The sequence below is a fragment of the Martes martes genome, assembly GCF_963455335.1.
Source record: "Martes martes genome assembly, chromosome: 15".
Taxonomy (NCBI): domain Eukaryota; kingdom Metazoa; phylum Chordata; class Mammalia; order Carnivora; family Mustelidae; genus Martes; species Martes martes.
In genome coordinates this window covers 23,410,974-23,431,911 of record NC_137903.1, presented here as the reverse complement: position 1 = coordinate 23,431,911, position 20,938 = coordinate 23,410,974, and the positions used below count along the sequence as shown (strand labels likewise).

Here is a 20,938-nt window from a genome sequence, read left to right as displayed (position 1 = left end):
CTGGACTTCATCTTTAGTTTCCAGAAAGTACTCCGTTAACCACCTGAAGGTAGGCTAAGCTTCATTGCAATCAGTCTCACCCAGAGCCTTAAGCTTGATCCCTGCAAAATGCTCAACACTCTACTATTTTACTTAATTCTCACTAGAAGCTAATACGGCAGACAATATTATTCTTGTTTTTAAATAAGCAGAGATGTAGAAAAGTTAACTTGACCAATACCAAAAACTTTGGAAGCCGCAGACGTGGTTTTTAGAACTTATCACTATCTGACACCAGAGATTCTTTTAATCACTAGTTCTCACTGTAGCAGCCTCTACTGATTTCTGAACTACATCTCTCTTCCACCATCTGTTTTGAGATCCTCAGATGCTTTGGTTGAGAATCAACATGGGAAATGACACTTGAACACTAACCAGGCATTTACTAAAGTTATGTTTTGTAGTCTTTCAGTCTTTTTCTACACTTGATCTCAGAACACTTGCTATGTCTTGTGGTTTCAATTATTACCTCTGTGTCGATAGATAGCAAGTATGTGTTTTCTGTCCTTCTAAGTTTTAAAAATGAAGAACATACTCATTTTCTGCCAGATCCTCTCTATTTTATTATCTACTAGAATTATAAATATTTATCAAGCACCACTAGCCACCAAATGCACCCACCTAGATGCTTGGAATGCATCAGTAAACATACAAGAAAGATTTCTCAGAAAGCTAACATCAGAATTTCACGCCTATTCTTGAATTTAAGTACATCTTGGTGGATTTACTATATCTAAATTCTCTTCTCTTCAATATTTTACATAGAACAGACAGATTAATGGCCATATTCCTTACTTTGTTCACATGATGCATGTAGTGGGTGTTTGATGCCTACTATATCAAGTCAAATTTCTTGTTGCTGGATTTTAAACTACTCTATATTCTGGCCATTCTTTATTGATGCTCCTTCTGTCCCTGTTCCTGGTACAAATCATTTATTCAATTATTCTGCCTGACCAAATGAGCAATGGACTTGGTACCAGATGATCTGGGTTTAAATGTTGGCTCTTCCTTTTACTACTTGTGTGTAAAATGGTCTATTCTCAACACATAGCAAAGTAAAGACAAAATAGGGAACATATGATTATCACTTCACAAATCCTTTTTTTTTTTTTTTAAGATTTTATTTATTAGTTGACAGAGAGAGACAGTGAGAGAGGGAACACAAGCAGGGGGAGTTGAGCTCTGCTGAGCAGGGATCCTGATGAGGGGCTCAGTCCCAAAACCCTGGGATCATGACCTGAGCCGAAGGTAGACGCTTAATGGCTGAGCCGCCCAGGCACCCCTGTCACTTCACAGATTATAAAAAGGGGCAGATATGTGTTAATTGTTCACAGATAGCTAATGGCAAACAATTCTGGGGCAAACTACATGGAGTAACATAGATCCTATTTCATTAATTTTCTGTGCTACATAATTTTGATTGGATGGTATTCCCTTAGAAAACATTTGTTTCAATACACTTACATTTAAAAATAATATAATAGTATGTATTCTTGTAATTTGAATAAATACCTTATGACATTGGTCAAACATATGTATATTCACTAACCTCAAATGCACTCTAATTTACACACACACACACACACACACTCTCCGTAAGTCTGAGCTCATTTGTCACTTTCTTCCACTTTCTTACAGAAATTTTACTCTTGAATCTTTTTCTTACCTTATTTTATAATTCTTTTAAAATATTTTCTGGGGTGCCTGGGTGGCTCAGTGGGTTAAGCCTCTGCCTTCAGCTCAAGTCATGATCCCAGAGTCCTGGGATCAAGCCCCGCCTCGGGCTCTCCACTCAGCGGAGACCCTGCTAACCCCTCTGTCTCTGCCTGCCTCTCTGCCTACTTGTGATCTCTTTCTCTGTCAAATAAATAAATAAAATCTTTAAATAAAATAAAATAAAATAAAATGTTTTCTGGCTCTGATCCTTATCTCGTGCATTTCCATCCCCAGGAAAACATTTCTTACTTGCATTTTTTACTTACTCTAACTTAATTAGAATCTCAATGGCATACTTACTAGCAAGAAGCTGTTTAAGTGCATCCAATCTGTTTGATTTAATTTAACTGCACAGTCATGGCTTTCTGTCCACTTAACATCTTAAACTGCGTGGAGATCATTCCTTCACTTTGCATTGCCATAGGAAGTAAATTAACCCTTCAGTCACAGCTCCTTGTTGAATGGCTGCTAGAGTCTACAAAACAATCAGAACCAAATGGAAAATTATAAAGTTGATTTGGGTCATCTAGGTCTTTATAAAGGAGTGGTGATGTGCAAGCAATAGTACACTTAGATCAATAATATTGTTTTGTATAGATTCTTAAAGATGAAATTGTGTATTTATACTTCCAAGTCTTATATTGTGTTTGTTCTTTAATTAAGACATTACATATAGCGTAGAAATTTTCTTTCCACAGGCTCATTTATCCATAACTGCATATGCTTTAGGGAAGTAGTTCTCAACAGAAAAGAGGAGTGTGTGTGGGTGTGTGTGTGTGTGGTGTGTGTGTTTAAAATGGGGCATGGCGAAATTGTGCTATATGCCTATTAGAATCACAGCAATAGCTTTCCATAAACTCATATGCTTAGGTCATTTTTTTCTGGAATGTAAAATACTGGAGATGATAGAATGATACCGTCCCTGACTTACCCTGTAGTATGTAGGATTTGCCTCATACATGTATACCCATGGTTGAAAACATTGCCTGAGGCTGTGTATTCCTGTAATTCTGGAAAAGGATGGAAAAACTGGGAGACAAACCATGAGAGACTGTGGACTCTGAGAAACAAACTGAGGGTTTTGGAGGGGAGGGGAGTGGGGGGTTGGGTGAGCCTGGGGCTGGGTATTATGAAGGGCACCTATTGAATGGAGCATCTGGTGTGGTGCATAAACAATGAATCTTGGAACACCGAAAAAAAAATAAAATTTGAAACAAAACAAAACAAAACAAAACAAAAACTGAACTGTGAAGAGGACAAAACTGGCAATGAAAGTATGATTTTAATAACATAAACCTTTGGAATACCTTTCTGGGCCTGTTAAGCCTGTGTGGTTATTCAGTGCTCTTCTATTGATTATTTGCTTCTTGTAAGTCGGTTTTAGAGTTTAAAGCTATTCAGGTATATAAACTACTCTTTATACACACATATATCAGTATGTATAATATAAGAAAACCTAAACATAGACAACCAAAAAGGGTGTTTTATGTAGAAAGCAAATATGTTCTTATATGTCATTATTTCTAGACATAAAATGAATGAATTGGTTAAGGAAAACCACTTTTTAGTTTCCTTATAAACCGCAAATTAATGATGATGAAATCAGTTTAAATTTGGGCCAGACTTTTATTCTGATCTACTAGACACACACCAGTGTATGGATTACAACAGATAAAATTAACTATTGGAAGAGTAAAAATGTATCTTGACACCCACAAAAAAAGTAATTACAAAATGTACAATAATAACAATTCTGATGCTGATATTATCACTCCACCTTAAAAAAAGACTTAAGCATTATTTTGAGGAGAAGAAAAAATGTTATATCTTCAGAGAACATAAAAAACATTTCACTACTACACAATGAAAGAAGGTGGACATTGTCTGACTTCACAAGAAAAACAATGAAAAAAATGGTGTTAGTGACATTGGTTAGTAGCATTGTCAAAGAAACATGACATAATTAAGGCAATTTCATTAAATACTTGAAATACATTTCTGAATATTACAACTCAAAAGAGTTATGTATACTTTAGAGAAATATTAACCCTTATATATTGCAAATTACTATTTAGAAAATTCATTTCTCAGGATTACTAGTAACCTCTATAACATACATATGATTGGAAGATGTATAACCTTAATTAAAAAAAACCCATCACAGGGCTGCCTGGGTGGCTTAGTTGGTTAATTGTCTGACTCTTGATTTTGGCTCCAATAATCTAAGGGTCATAAGCTCAATTCCTGTGTCAGGCTCCAAACTCAGGGGGTCTACTTGAGAGTTTCTCCCTCCCTCTCCCTCTGTCCCTCCCCCACCCCTCCCTCTCTGTATCTCTCTCTCTAAAGTAAATAAATAAGTGTGAAAAATAAAATTTCCCATCATGGGTAATGCTATGGTCCTAAATAAGCCAACACCTTTTAGTACTTTTCTTCCTTAGTGTCTCCATAACAATAGATATTATTTATGATATGTATATTAGAGGGCAAGAAGCTGTAGTAAGAACTATTTGATAATATTCAGTGCCCATTCTATTCCATGAAACACTTCTTCGCCTCCATGGTAGTCAATTTTTCTATACCTTCTAATAGTCTTAACTTCTCATTTTTCTTCTACTTTCCCAACTGAGGATAGTGAGCTATAAAAGTTAAAATTAAGGCGTTATCTCTAAAGCACATCTATCTTTCCATTATTGTATCCCACGTACCTTGGACAGTGCTTCATACAACTGCTCAGTTCTGTTTACTGAACTCAGTCATAGGTATCCTCAACACAGAACAATCCTTTCAAAAAATCCTGTTCAAACTTAGATGATTTTATTTATATCTCCTCTGTCACTAATTTTGGCACCTAGATATTATTTTACTTGTAATTTTTATGTAGATATTTAAGGACCCCTGCCTTGTACTTCCTGTTCCCATAATGTATAGCATATGACCAAGGTGGACAGTTTCTTGCATTGAAAGCCTATGGGCAGTTTGGTCATTATGAGTAGTTCACAGTTTCCAGTAATACTAGAGGAGGGGCTACAGCAAAGGAATCTGGAGGAAGAAAGGGGAAGCTAATGTAATTGATGGTTGCATTGCTATTTGGAGAGAATCTAGATTCTTCTGTTGTACATTCTGTGTGGGCCAGTTTGAAAGTAGCAGTGTAAATGGGCTGTAAAAATTTGTAAATGAGGAATATGCTGCTTCCAGAACCCGAAAGACTGAACGATGTAAATTTGTTTTAATATCGTTGGGACTATTAGATCAATAACTATTTCTTGACAGTAACAGAGTTGGAACATCCCTTGACTGAACAAATAATGCCCAGAAATTTTACTAAGTTGAAGAAAACTTGCATTTTGTGTAAGACAATGGCCCATCCCTTTTTGTGTTCTTCTTTGTGAATTTTTGTACGTCCTGAATGAGTGTGTCAAATAAATCCCCTTGTAAGAGATATCATCAATATAAAGTCATACTATACTTCTGTTCCTGGAGGAAGTTGGATGCAGTAAAGATCTTGCCTGCAAAGACTGAGTGTGTTTGCAAGGGGGTTAAGGTATCCTATGTGTAGCAAGGTAAAGAAGTATTTGTGTTCCTTCAAAGGTGAAATTGCTTGAGAGGCTGTCAAAATAGGCATGAAATAGAGTATGTAAGTCAAGTCTATGCCTGTAAAGTACTTATCAATTGCTGATTGGAGTCAATAATTTTACTAATATTTTTATTGCACCTTAGTACTTGGCAACATGGTGTAAGGTTGGGATACTCTACTCTGGGGTTCCATTCATTCTTTCCAGGTTTAAGAACAGGTCAAATGGACTGTGAAATGGAGAAGCAGCGGTGATTATCATCTCTTCTCTGAATAGTTCTTATAATTGGTTTTAATCCTTGAAAGCCCTATTCAATCCTTGAAGGCCTTATTAACTATTTACATTGGACATACAGAAGGTTCATATGGCCCCACTTTGTCAAATCAGTTGTAAGTGGCAAGGATTTTATTTCATTTAATTTTCACTTACTATTCATTGGATTAGTGTGTACAGTGTCTACTAGGGGATATTGTAGGACAATGGGTGTTATAACCATGGGGGATTTAGGCAGGGTGATAGTTCTGATGGTTAAGATGAGATATACCTATGTGTTTTTATTTTATATCTGATAACCCCCCTAAGAGTATAGAGATCACCTTAATTTTATTGCAATCTCCATATTTACAGCACTTAAAGTTTATTGGAATCTCTAGTCATAACTGTAATGTGAACTCCACCCAAATTTAAAAAAAAAGGGGGGCCCTAAAGTTTTGCCAGTTGGTACAGTTCAAGAGATATTAAAACTTGGAACAAATGTTACAGAAGCACAAAGCCAATTTTTTTATTTTCAAGTTGAACATATTTTGGACTTTCTGTTTCAATGGTTTCCTCCCCTATACCCAATTTTGTGTGTGTGTGTTTCCATCCCTTTGATTCCCAGTAATCGCTGTCTTTGGTGGCTAGACCCTCGGGGGGATCCTTTCTACCCTCCTCATGGTTATACGTCTCCTCTTCCAGAGAGTCTCGGATGAGTTTCATTAGAATTATGGGTCTCCCAGATGGCAGTGGTTGCTTCATTGGATTTATTTATTTAGAACCCAAATCTTCACTGAGTTTTGAATTAACCCCTTAGCTATGCCACACAGGCCCATGAGTACTTTTCCTTCTAACTGTGGCAATCAGAGTCTGTTGTTACAGACGCATAGCAGCAGAAGCAGCATTTTGTAGCATCTTAGTGAGCTGTTTTCAGGAGTGTGGACCTCAGCGTGGCCACTGCTCTTCCTCCACACAAGCAACCATGTAATAGGCCTGCATAATACACAGAATATCAGTTCTTCCCCTGAATGTTGTATGGGATGGAGATCGATACCTGGTTGAGGCATACAACTGATGGTCATAGGGTAAGACTCATTCCCTGAACTTAGTGTCTGTCATGATTCTTATTGATATCTCTACACACAATTCAGTATGAAATACACAGATAGATCAGAGACCTAGGGCATAGGGCCACTTTAACAAAAGCCCCAAACTCATACAAATGGTCTGGGCCATTAGTAGTTTTATCTCGATTGTGTTCTTGCAGTTTTCCATTGACCTAAATCACAGAGTATGATAATATTAAAAGAGCCCTAAAGGAGCTCCTTTGTTCTCAAAGAAGGGTAACCATTCACAGAGGATGGCAGGGCTTTGCTCCAAAATTCTAAGGGCCTGAGCAGCAATTCATGTATTAGGGCCTGCCAAAGGCTCCAAACAGTATTCCTATCTGCCAGTGACATTGCACGCACCATTGGTTTTACTAGAACACAAAGCCCAAGTGTCAGGGCAGCTAGCATAGCAGCCTGAACCTCTTACAGAGCCTTCTTTTGTCTGGATTCTGCTAAAAGTTGGCAGGGTTTTGGGTTACTCAGCAAATGGGCCAGAGTAACACTCCCGAGTGAGGAATATGTTGCCTCTGAAATCCAAAGAAGCCCACTAGATGTTGTGCTTCTTTTCTGGTTGTAGGAGGGGTTAGATGCAACAACTTATTCTTTACCTTGGATGGGATATCTTGCCATCCCCCACACCAATGGATCCCTTGAAATTTCACTGAGGTAAGAGTCCCCTATATTTTTGCCAGATCTCTTTTCTATCCTATGACCTGCAAATGTCTTATCAGTAAGTTTTGGATCGTTACTACTTATTGCGTACTAGGTCCAATCAACATAATATCATCACTGTAACGGACTGACATGATATCTTGTAGGAGGGCAAGATTGTCAAGGTCCCTGCAAACGAAATTATGGCATACAGCTGGAGAGTTGATATACCAGTAGGGTAGGACAGTGAAGATGTATTGCTGACCTTGGCAGCTGAGCACAAAATGCTTCTGGTGTTCCTTATTGATGAGGTTGGATAAAGAGACATTTACCAGATCAAAAGCTGCATACTAGGTACTAGGAAATGTGTCAGTTTGTTCAAGCAATGAAACCACATTGGGTGTAGCAGCTACAAATGGAGTTAACACCTGGTTCAATTTAGGATAATCCACTGTCAGTCTCCAAGCTCCATCTGTCTTCTGGGCTGGCCAAATAGGTGAATTGAGTGGAGATGTGGTAGAAATCACTACACTTAGATACTTCAAGTCCTTGATGGTGGCACTAATTTCTGCAATCCCTGTAGGAATTCAGTGTTGCTTTTAGTTTAATATTTTCTTAGATAGAAGCAGTTCTAGTGGCTTCTACTTGGCCTTTCCCAACATACAGGTCAGTATGGTCAGGGAGCCAGTTGGGATCAGAACTGGGAAAATATCCACAGGATGGGTTCTGGGACCCACTGAGTCCACTGTGAGGCAGACCTGAGGTATTGATCACATGACCTCCATAAGCTCCTACTCTAACTGGTGGACCAAAGTGATGTTTTGAGTGTCCGTGGAATTAGTCCCTTTTCAAAGCCAGTGTCTACTAGTCTCTAAAAGTTCTGATTATTTCTTTTTCTTCAGTATACAGTTACCCTGGTGAAAGGTCATATGTCCCTTTGGGGAAGGCTGGAAAAAAGATTAATGGTATAGATTTTTGGCAGTGTACTGAATCCTTCCACAAAAGGAATAAGCCTCTCTTTCACTGAAGTGTTTTGGTTCTTTAAACTTGCTAAAATCTTGGCATTATTTGAAAGGTTGTTACTCTATTTTTATGATTCAGGTTAGAGTTTTGTTCACTTGATCTAGATGTTTTATGCTTATGCAGATTAGGTAAAATTTTAGTAGTTTTCCTATCTGTTTTACCAATAGGAACACAATGACCAATTAGCTAGTGCCATAGGTCTGCACAAGTTGGACTATTCTGGTTGCTGCTTTGACTCTGCTGTCCATTATAACAACCATGTTCACTTACCTTGCCTTAGACAATTGATTGCCTCTACTTGGCCCCTGCCTCCTTGGGATTGATTGATCTACTCCCATTTCATTTAGGTTTCCCAACTGAGTGACTGCAATTACCACTCTAAGGTGTGGCCTTAGAGAGAAGAGTGATCGTTGAACTCTTCAAGGATACTGGAGCTCAGCTCACAAATTTATTTCTTACAGTTGTGGTAAAAGGAGTGCCTTCTAGACCCTCTTATTGTGGATGAATAGGTCTTAAATGACAAATCTACTCTCAAATTCCAATCTCAAGGCTTCAGTCCCCTGCTTTATATTAAACCAAGTTAGGTCCTGCATGTCTGACTTGCTTGCTATGGACCACCTTTTAGTACCTGTTACAGCCAACCAACCAGGTGAACTATTAGAACCCTTTCTAAGTCCCCAAGGTGTAACTTCCAATAAGAAACTCTACTTCATGAGTCCATATCAATAAATTCTGTCAACTTTATGTTTCTTCCACCATTATCCTGCACCCTTAACATCCTTTCTCACACCTGTTCCCCAGATATTGGTCGATATAAATTCGAGAACTCAAGTAATTCTTTTGGAGCATAACTTCCTGAACATGTAGTGAAACATAAACTAAGTAACATATATTTCATCTCTCCATCATCTACAGATTTATGAATCACTTTTTTAGGACTTCTAACATAACAATACAACCAGCTAAAATGAGGATGACACTCCCTTCTCAACTTATTCTTATTAACACAGATGAATTATTTAAATTATTTAAATTAATTATTTAAAATCTAAGGGAAGACAGCCACCATTTAGTTAGCAATAGTATTCAAGAGCCTAAAGAAGGAAGAAAAAAGTACTGTTTTTTGTGTTTAAAGCTCTAGGAAAGTCCAAAGGCAGTAGACAGTTGAAATCTCTGTATATTAGTTGTTTCTGAGTGACAGTTTTGAAGGCTCAAGGGAAAAAATTAATCACCAATGTGAGAAATAATACCAAGACAATAAATTAGCTACGTTTCAAATTCCACAAAGACCAAAGAAAGCAAAGATTTAATTAAATATGCGTACACACATACGTTCACACACATGCACTCACACATACACAAAACCAGATTGCCAAGGATGTGTGAATATGCAACTTAATGTGTAAATTTAGAACAAAAATTCAAAAAGAGTTTGAATTCATAAGTGTAAAAGTAATTGACTAGGTCTGATTTTCTTTTAGGGGTAATAACAGAAAGCTGTGTACTGCTTATGGGGTGGGAGAAGAGGGAATGAGAAAGAGAGGAGAAAAAAAGAGAAAAGAGGGAGATGTATTCTGATCAACAGTAGTAGAAAACTAGCATAAATTTGTGGATTATTTAGCATTATCTCTAAATAGAGAACTTTGAATTTCTTTTCACTTGGATGTAAAATTAAATTTGACTTTCAAACTTATCGAATTGGAATGACAAGTTAATGGAGGTTCTATGTACTTAGAGTAACAACTTTATAGTCACAGAATAATAGATGAAGTAGAAAGCTACCGAAGAGAATTACGTAGATGAAATATCTGATTTTTAGACATGGAAAATAAAGTCAAGATTTTGAAATAATTTTTGTTATTCCACCAAGTGATTAACTTTAAAAAGAAAAAGCTATTATTTTGAACCTAGATTCTTGAGTGATTATTTGGCTTTAGAATTTATGTTGGAGTCTTACTACAGATTCTCTTAAGTTTTGTTTATTTTTGTCATGAGAATTCTGAAAATTGTCACTATTTTTCAGGAAGCTCAGTTGGTTTATTTGAAGTCATGAAGTATTGGTTGGATGGGATTGAAAATACAACATAGTATTTGATTCCAAATTTGGAATTTTTAAGACTATAATATGTTTATTTGCTAATTATATCTATGATTCTGAAAACATGTTGAAAGTACATCTAAATATGGGACATCTGGTGACCCAGTTGGTTGAGTGTTGGACTCTCGATTTCTGCTCAGGTCATGATCTCAGGGTCCTGTTATCCAGCCTTACATGTGGTTCCATCCTGGGTGGAGAGTCCACTAGGGATTGTCTCTCTCCCTCTTCCTCTAGCCCTCTCCCAGTCCTGTGCTCTCTCTCTCAAAATAAATAAACAAACAAACAAACAAATAAAACAGTACATCTAAATACAATGTAACTAGTTATTTTCTATCTCTATTTAGATCACAGACTAAGTAAACTTATAAACTGAGCCTTTATAGAAAGTACAGAAACATCTTTGTATGAATTATTTTTTTTAATTCAAAAAAACTTCCATGGGACCCAAAGTCACTAGCCAAAGTGCATATGGATTTAAATTTAGATGATGTCTCAAGTATTCTTATAATTTAACTTTCCTTTAATGGAAAACATTAGATAGGAGTTATTTTATAAAATGCTAAATTAAGGGGGAAAAGAGAGAGAGAGAGGCAAACCATAGGGACTCTTAACTATAGGGAACAAACTGAGGGTTGCTGGAGGGGAGGTGTGAGGGGGATGGGCTAAATGGGCGATGGGTATTGAGCAGGGCACTAGTTGTGATGAGCACTGAGGGCTGTATATAAGTGATGAATCACTAGATTCTACACCTGAAACCTATTTTACCATCTATATTAACCAACTAGAATTAAATATATATAAAACTTGAAATAATAAATAAGTAAATAAATAAATATTAAACTAGCATATCTTCAGTGGTTTCATTTTCCTCTGTTTTCTTTAGCAACAATTCAGAATTTCTTCAGTCATAAATCAAATAGCACAGTTTAAGGCTGTTTTAAAGCCTATAAATCTATTCTTAAGGGAGCCATGAATCCAGATTACAAACACTCACTTTCAGACTACTGAGGGAATTGATTTATTTTAAAATACCACTTTATTCCACAGACTGCTCAATAACCTTATGACATGAATAACTTCAATAAAAAAGTTGAGAGGAAGTTGAATTAGGTCATTTTGGAGTTTGTGTGTGTGTGCGTGTGTGTAGAGTGTGGAAAAGAATGTTTGATACTGTGATCCTGACACTTCTTGACTTTCTGAAAACAATGAAAGTAATTAAACTCTTTTAGGCATAGGAAACACTTTCTCATTTATAAAGCTGCCAATTCTTATTCTTGTGAAGAAATATTTTTAGCTTTTTTAAAAAGCCATATTGTTTGATAAATATTTAGAGAATAATATAACTTTAAAAATAATAATGCCTTAAAATTTTATGAAAATTATTGATTAGATTTATGAATTTTTTGTTTCCTCATTGAACTGTACGAATATGCTCCTGAAAGCATTTCATATAAAATATGTCTTCATCCATTCAAATTGCTATAGCAAACCACCATAGGCTGGGTAGCTTATAAACAGCAGAAATTGATTGTTCACAGTTCTGGAGGCTGAAAGTGGGAGATCAGGGTGGCAACATGGTCAAGTGAGGACCCCCTTCTAACTGCAGATTTCTCATTTGTTTAACCACAGGACAGAAGGAGCTAGGGATCTCTCTGGGGTCTTTTTTCTAAGGTCGTTTATCCCATTCACGAGGACTCCACACCTATAGCCTACTAAAACCATCACCTTTAGGGGCTAAGATTTTTTTTTTTTTTTAAGATTTTATTTATTTATTTGACAGACAGATCACAAGTAGGCAGAGAGGCAGGCAGAGAGAGAAGGGAGGAAGCAGGCTCCCTGCCGAGCAGAGAGCCCGATGCGGGGCTCGATCCCAGGACGCTGGGATCATGACCTGAGCCGAAGGCAGAGGCTTTAACCCACTGAGCCACCCAGGCGCCCCTAGGGGCTAAGATTTTAACAAATTTTAAGATTTTAACATATTTTGAACATAACATTCAGATCAGACCATAACAATATGAAAATATCTTTTTTCATTCTCATAAGCATTAGTATTAAGTCTTTTCACATTAATGATTTTTCACATTAATAATTTTATCAGTCTTCTGGTAATTAAAGTACAGAAACATCAAACCAGATTCCTCTCATTATTCATAGAAATGGTAAAGAATAATTTATAGAAGGAGGGTAGGGCAATAAATCTCCACATTCAGTTATATATTGTTCTCATCTTCAAATTCATGAAACTTTAACCGAGGAATCTTAAACCCAAGGGTTTGTTCTAGCACCTTGATTTCTTGTGAAATATGGTCACTGATAGAGAAAACTACATCACAAATATGAGTCATTCCCTGTCTTTTTTGTACCCATTTCTCACTTTTATATAATCCTTCATAATTATTTCTTCTTCTTTTCTCTCTTTTACTGTCTCTTCGTACCAGATCATGAGCCATAATATTAACTAACATTTAGTGACATTTGCTGAGACAGGCACTATATTGTGCTCTTTTCAAGTATTATCTCAGATCTTCTGAAAAAACACTGTGGGCAAAGTAAAAATATAATTACTATTTTTCAGATAGGGAAATGGGGATAAACTTAGTTTTTGTAACCTGGAGCACTGAGCTGATTAAGTGGTGAAGCATTGTGTTTAAACCCAGGTCTCTCTGATGGCTAGCACACTTGCTTTTAAACATTGTATCACTCTGACTCTAATTCAGGAAAATGTCCTATGATCAAGGCACTTCTGTGTCTCCCAGCATACTATTTCCACTAGATCATGGTGTGTCATGTTCAAAACACAATAGAGTCAAATCAGGTGATGAAATGACAGCAAGAAAGTATACTTATAAATGGACCTTTTTTAAAAAACACACAGGCATACACACATATTCTGTACCCAGTAATAGAATAACTAATGTTTATTTCCATTGAAATTGATATTGTTAATAATCATTTTAACTTGAAATATTAACATTGTTATATGTGGAAATTTATAGTTGGCACATTTTTCTTTATACATTAATGTACTATAGGAATTTGTAGGGCATTTCTTGAGGTAGAAGATGGGTATTATTATTATTCTCATTTTACATAGTGATTAAGCAGTTTAGTTGTAGGAACAAAGCTAGGAAGTATTCAAAATATCATTCAAATTTGTAATCTTATACATAAAATTCAGTGTCCTTTTCATTATGTCATATGGAAGGATGAGAGAAAGACCTACAGATTCCAAACATAAAGAACAATCTATGTGTTGTCGGTTTATTTCTTAAAATTAACCCTCAAATCCTTTAGATGCTTACTTGATACAATTCCTGGTATACATAACTAAGAAAAAGCATTCACAAAGACAGATAGTGTTTCATCCTCTACTTGAATTATGGGACTGGCAAGGCTACTATTTCCACATATTTGTAGGAAATCAAACTATTACTCACAGAAACCAATGACTAGAAAGATCACTTCAAATAAATGCAAAATTGTGATTAACTAAATTCTGCAAGACAAATGTCTAAATATGAATGTTTTCATTTTTGCTACAGAGTACATAAAAACTGAAACTACTGAACAAAGATTGATATTCTTTACTGATGGTAGATATTACTCAAGGGTTTATATATTTTACTTTCACAGAAGAGGGTTTTCAGTATATTGTCAGGTAGGTGAGACTAGAGGAAGTTAAGACTTATAAAGGTACCCATTATTGCAAAACCATGCAGCTGTCTACATTTTAATACTTGCAGTTTAAATTCTATATCTCAAATAAGTTCTCTAAAAATATTTAATAAAATGCTCTCTTATTGTGGAGACTTGAAAGTTAAACTGTTTTTAATATTGCTCACTGTTTTTAAACAGAAGTAGGAAAGAATATTTAAATTTTTCATTGAATTTAAGTGTGAGATAGTTTCATAGCTTGCCAGTAGGAATTGTATGCAAATCATTGACTGAGACTCCATAATTTATATTTACTTTTAAAGAATTTTATCGGATCTACCTCTTGACCTTAGTTAAATTGGTAATTTAAACTCTATTACTTTACAAGCCAGCAAAACATGCATATTAGAGCTGAATTTCAAACTTTAGTCAATAGAAGAGAAACAGAGTTGGCAGATTCATGAATGTTGGTGTTATGCACAGTACAATTCAGGAAACTGTCCATTTGCATTTACATGGTTTTAGTTAAGTAAGACTTCCTGCTTTGATCTATGTTGCATTTCCTTTAACTTCCTGGTATGAAAAGCAACAGTTTGAAACAGGAAGGTCTTATTTTTTAAGGGCCTACAATCAAAGGAAAACTTCTTACTTTAAAATCAGATTTAGTAGAAGAAAAGTAAATTAAAATAGACTTTATGAATTTGTTCATTGTTTTTCCTTTCTCTGGAGAATAGCTTGATTTAAGTTTTTTTGTGTGATTCTCAAATGCATTTGTGAAATTTAATATTTACATTTTTCACTTAGAATACTGAGAATGGTTCCTGAAATACATTTTAATGTTTTAATCAAAAAAAGGTTTATGTGGTGAATAACTAATGTATGAATTAAATAATAAGTGCTTTTTATTTTCTTCTGGCTCAGAATAGTGAATTAAAAAAAAAATCACATTTTACAAACTTTTATCCCGATGCCATCTTTAGAAAGAGCAATAATTTAAAACACTTTTAAAATATTATTATTTCCAAAAGTAAAACAATTTTCATAATCTTTATTTAACTTTCTTATAAAATACCTTTGTAGATTTAGAAAAGTCCATTACATTGACTTTATTTGAATTTAAATTATTTTTTTGTTTGTTTATGGTTCCAAACAACTCTATGTGAGCTAGTCATTTTTCAGCGGGATGCATGAAAAGTTAAATCCTTTCATAAAACCGTATACTGGAGATGCAAAGCTATTTTATCTGCTTCATATATAAGTTCAGTGTATTTTCAAATAATATTTTTAGTAACAGCAAAGTGAATCAATGATTATGATTTTGTTTTTTCTGTGAAAACTCTCATGAGATATATAATGATACCAAGTTATTGGCAAAATTATTAGTCTATCTCCAGTTTTCAACTGTTCCTAAAACATCTAATTATCAATATCCATTTCCTTTAAAGTCTCAGATATCCATCAGCGTAGAAGAGTGGGAAGACACCAAAGACTCCAAAGATCAAAGTCATCACCGAAGCAACCACCGTAACTCAACCTCCAGTGACCAGTCAGACCATCCCTTACTGAGGAGAAAGAGCATGCAGTGGGCCCGAAGACTGAGCAGAAAAGGTCCAAAACACTCTGGTAAAACAGCTGAGAAAATAACCCAGCAGCGACTGAACCTCTACAGGAGGTCAGAAAGACAAGAGCTTGCTGAACTTGTGAAAAATAGAATGAAACACTTGGGTCTTTCTACAGTGGGATATGGTATGCTCTTTAAAAGTATTGTATGCTATGGACTTGTGATTCTTGCCATAGTCTTTGCATAGTTGGTTCCAATTTAGTAAGTTAAGAATCACATTTTTGTTTCACAGGCCAGTTTGAAGGAACTACTGACACATATCTAATACAGAAAATTATAGTGATGACAGTGAAAGTAAATGCTAAAAATGTTAAGTATTTATCAGTTCTCTAGACACTGCTGAACTTATTATGTGAATTATCTTAATTTTAATTTTCTCCAAAACTCTTCCATTTTAGAGAGAAGGAAACTTAGTCAATAACTTGCTAATTAGCTTCTTAATAGTATGTCTGAGATTTAGATCCCATTCTGTCATGCTCTCTCTCTCTCTCTCTCTCTCTCTCTGTCACACACACACACACACACACACACACACACACACACTCCCACACACACCCAAACCACATCTTTTTCTAGGAACTGGGATAAAATGAATTTGAAGCATTGGCAAGTAACTAAATGTACCAGACACAAATGAACCAAAATGTTTCCATAAAATTTGCTTAGTTCCTTGTGGTCCAGAAACAAGTCTTCAAAAGTTTTAATTTGAAGCTCAAATAGTACTTGATTTCATATAATATAGATCTGCATCAATGATTATTAAGTTCCTGTGTTGATCTATGATCGCCATAGAGACCAAAAAGCATGGCTTAAATAAATAATGCAAGGATAATTTTAAAATATATTGATTACTACTCTATGAATTTTATTTAAAAAAGAAATTTAGTCAACTTAGCGTAAAGCCAAATGATAAACAAAGTAGTTTTTCTTTAATATATATAACTTGAGTCAACCAGAAGCTAAGATAATATAAATATCATGCAGGTTAAGGATAAAATGGAATGCATTCTATATTTGTCCCGTGTCATCTTTATTATTAAAGTCTTAACTTGAAACAATGTATATAGGGAGAAATTATAATTATTGAATTAGAGAGTTTAAAAGAAGTTAACCTTCAAGAACTATGATAGGTTCTTTATGTGTATTTTTCTCATTACTCTTCATAACCTGAGTGGATAGGTGTCCTACTTTACCCTAAGAATTTGAAGCTTAGAGCTTAAAGACCTTGTTCAAGGACATACAGTTGAAATGTGTTGGAGTCAGGATTCCATATGTAATTGAAATAATTACTTATTACTTACTTAAATGTGGTACAGACTCATCTATTACCAATAATTTTAATATAATCACACACAGTCTTACATGTAGAGTAAATTCAAAGCAAAATAGATCTTCCTTTAAAAAACTATATTAATAGCTTTTTGCTAATGTGATGACAGTATGATTGTATTTCTTATAGAACTATAGTCCTTTATTTATGTGTACTTTTGTTAGTTATTATTCAGCTACTCTTTCTTTTTTCGGAAAGTTCTAGTAAATGATTGTTCATCCAAGTTCCAACTGTGTTTCATGAACATTGTAACTCAAGGCTGGTCCTGTAAGCAGTGTGACAGATAACAGTTTGACTCTAAGAGACACAAAAATGCATGAACTGGATACATGGGAGAATCATCAGGGAACATATTATGTTTTTGCTAATGAAACTTCTATCAGGTACCTTGCATTTAGTTATTCTCTGTGTTGTGTGTGTTTTTTTTTTAATTATAAATTTGTTAATTTAATTCTCACACTAACTCTTACAGAAAGGAAGAATGGATATCGTCCACCTTCTTTTTTTCTCTCTCTTTTCATCTTTCTTCCTCTCGCTGTCCCATTCTAATCTTCTATTCGTCCCTAGGTCCATCAATCCATTCTAAGGCCATGCACTAGCCACCTTTAATAACGTATAGATTATGAAAATAGGATTGGGATCTAACACATCGTAAGCTTCTGGACTTCTCCATGTGTTCCTAACACACAATAATTCATCCATGCAACAGATATTATTGGTCCACACTGGGAATAGAATAATGGCCTATTCACATCGGACCTCTGCCTTTCTGGAACTTATATTTCTAATATCAGCCAGTAGACTCACTGAATTATTTAGCCTCTCTAAGCCTCTTTTTATCACTGTGAAATGGAATAATAATGTCTGTCTTACAAGTCTCTTGTGAGGGACAAATGGGATAATGAAAAATAATGTGCTGAGCCCAGAACTGGCATTCAGTCGATACCACCAATATTCCATATACTGATTTAAGTACTACTGTATGTACATCTGTGCTTTACACATAAAAGGAGTAGTTTTTTTTTTTTTTTTTTGCTTTTTTTTTTTTTTTTTTCCTTTGCCTACCTCAACCAAACCAAACCAAACCAAGCCAAGCCAAACCAAACCAAACCAATTTTGCACCCTCAGGACAATTTTGCCTCCACTGAGGATGCATGCTTTCAAACAATTTATTTTGCATGTTTGCTTTCCTTCCTTGAGAGAAAGGAAATGTCTTACTCATCTTTTCATCTTTGTATCCCCAACATATTACACATTTCCTGACACATAGGAACCCAGTAACTGCACTTTGAATACGTGAACAAATGGAGTGCTTACAGGTGAGAAAACAGGGTCTCAAATATAAGTGATTTCCTAGCCTACTAGACAGTCAAGTCAGTACTCTAACTTAATACTTTTGACTCTGTGTCTCTTTATGTTCCCACTATACCACATGTTCTTTGTACATATCATCAATATTTTACAGTGACTTATAGTTGAAAAATGTTTTTCATACATTTTTAAAAATGTGTGATGATTGATTTAACCGAAAGTCATAATCTGCTTTTTTCTGAGTTAGGGCTGATGTGCTCCAAAAGAATGAATAGATTACTGTTGACCTCTTGGATATGAGACATCAAGGAGAGGGAAAGGGAAGAGTTAAAAGATGACTTTTGAGGGGTTTTGTTTGAGCAATTAAGCGTATGGTGGTGACGTTTGCTGAGCTTAGAAAAAGAAGACAAATATGTTGGGGTAAATATAATAAATTTAACTCAGTCCTAACTAGGTGATGCTGTGAAAGAAGATGAATATCTGCTGTCTGGTTCTTAAGAAAAAGAAATGAGATGTTCTATAGACTTGAGACTCTACATGCTGATAAAGCATGTGGATTTTAATTAAAATCATAGGAGTAGTTGAAATAACCCCTGGTGAGGACTATAAGAGTACTTCGGAAAACATTTCAAGTATGTTAAGGGAAGAATCTTTTTTAAAAACAAGAGACTGAAATGTCTAGAACTGAAATGCCCAAAATATGATAGTATGCTATTAATTGGTTACATGTTTTATCATGACATTGATCCTTTATGCTTTCAGAAGGCCATGTGGGGCCTGGGGTGGTCAGAGGCACTCCTCAGGCTGGTTACTTCCAGCCATAAGCAGTTTTGTCTGTTACCCCACTGTGAGTACAAATATCATTTCTTATGTGTACTATGATGTGAAAAAAATGTTGGAAAGTACTGGACTGAGATAATGATTGATAACATCAAAGAGTGTTATTGAGTATAGTGATAGATTATTGATGGACCTTGGTGAAAGTAGTATCAGTTAAATGGTATGTGTGCAAGCCAAATTTGAGTAGCTTGAGGAATGATGTGAGGTAAGGATTTGAATATAGTGGATTTAAATATATTAGAAACCCCAAGGTATTGGAAATTTAATGTTCTATCTCATTGCTCTACCATTTATTGCTTCTATTGCCAAAGTCATGTCACAGTACAAGATAGATGTGGGAACTCCAATTATTTTGTCCACATTGCATCAAGTAGGAAGGAGGGAGATACCAGAGAAGGAAAGATCTCTTCAGTTAAAACATACTGTCAAGTAACTGCACTCACCATTTCTGCTATGTCCCATTGGCAAGGAATATGTCTTATTTTTGGTGGCCCAAATCTAAAGTTAAAGAAAACAAGAAGAATTTCTCTACTGAGAGACAACTATCTGTCTAGCATAGTAAATACTTTTTAAGAAGTTTCATTGTGAAGGAGAGGTGAGAGAGAATATGAAGCTACCTGAATGGGAAAGTGGAGAGGGAAGAGAGACTGTTTGTTTTGAAGATCAGAGAGATATGAGCATGTTTTTTTAAGTTTGAGCCATTAATGAAGAAGTTGAAATACAAGAAAAAGATCATAGTTGGAACCTTTTGCTTAGATAATTGGAAATGAGGAAATACTCGTGTTTTAAATGCAGTAAACTTGTAGGTATTTTGACAGGAAGGTAAGTAACCTTTCATGTGATGTTGCATAATATACATGATACGGCCAATATTATTTTCTAAATATAAAAATTCAATTCTAGAACACATCTGGCCCAAGGATTTGAAAGATGGAATTTGAGGATCTCTATATTTTGGTAAAATATCTAAAGTGAAAATCTCCGAATTCTGCTTGCTTCCCATTGAATTTTTGGGGGAAATTTCTTCAATATAATTTCTAAAACTTCCTCTCAAAGTTCATGGCATTGTATACAAACTAGCCATGTGTTTTTGGTACAAGTCACTATCGCCCTGAAATTCATGTTCTTTAACCATCAAATAAGGATAATAAAGTCTTCCTAAAGGGGTGTGGGGTAAAATAATAAAATGTATGTGAAAAAAAGATTTTTAATCTGTAAGCTATCTGCAAATATAAATAATTATACTTTTCTTTATGTTCATAGCTGGCACTATTCTTCAACAATCTATTTAGAATAGCTCTCACATTCACAAAAAATTATTCTTTCTAACTTTTGACAGATTCCTAATGATTAGTTCACAGAATGGCACACACTATTAAGTATAAAGTGGCAAGTAAGTCTTCCCAGTGTGACTGCTCCTACGGGTGTTAACCAATTTCGACATGGATTGTAAGCTTCATACTGTTACTAGAAGATGAAATGCAAAGGTAGAAAAAAAAATCCTTTTAAGTGACAAAGAAATAACTAGTAGTTATCCACTGACTTTCATTACATCTATCAGAAGGTCTTAGTTTCTTTCTAAAGTAGATTTATAAGTGCCTGAAATAATGGACAAATTAAACAAGTATTGGTTTATTTTTTATTTTTGTTTTTGTTTTGTTTTGTTTTTTGACAATAAGGAGACTTAATTCTTACATTCTCTTTCTTATGGAAAGA

At 35.1% G+C, this 20,938-nt stretch overlaps 1 protein-coding gene across 3 annotated transcripts in view; it reads left to right on the top strand.

Moving 5' to 3' along the window:
- The window catches only part of KCNT2 (potassium sodium-activated channel subfamily T member 2), a gene marked incomplete at both ends in the record, with an annotated part of 342,191 nt that overhangs the window by 303,878 nt on the left and 17,375 nt on the right, over positions 1 to 20,938 (top strand). For all 3 annotated transcript variants that reach the window (XM_080825071.1, XM_080825070.1, XM_080825069.1), the window contains one exon: positions 15,566 to 15,866. In XM_080825071.1, coding sequence (XP_080681197.1) covers positions 15,566 to 15,866 — 301 coding nt within the window. The remainder of the gene's footprint in view (positions 1 to 15,565; positions 15,867 to 20,938) is intronic.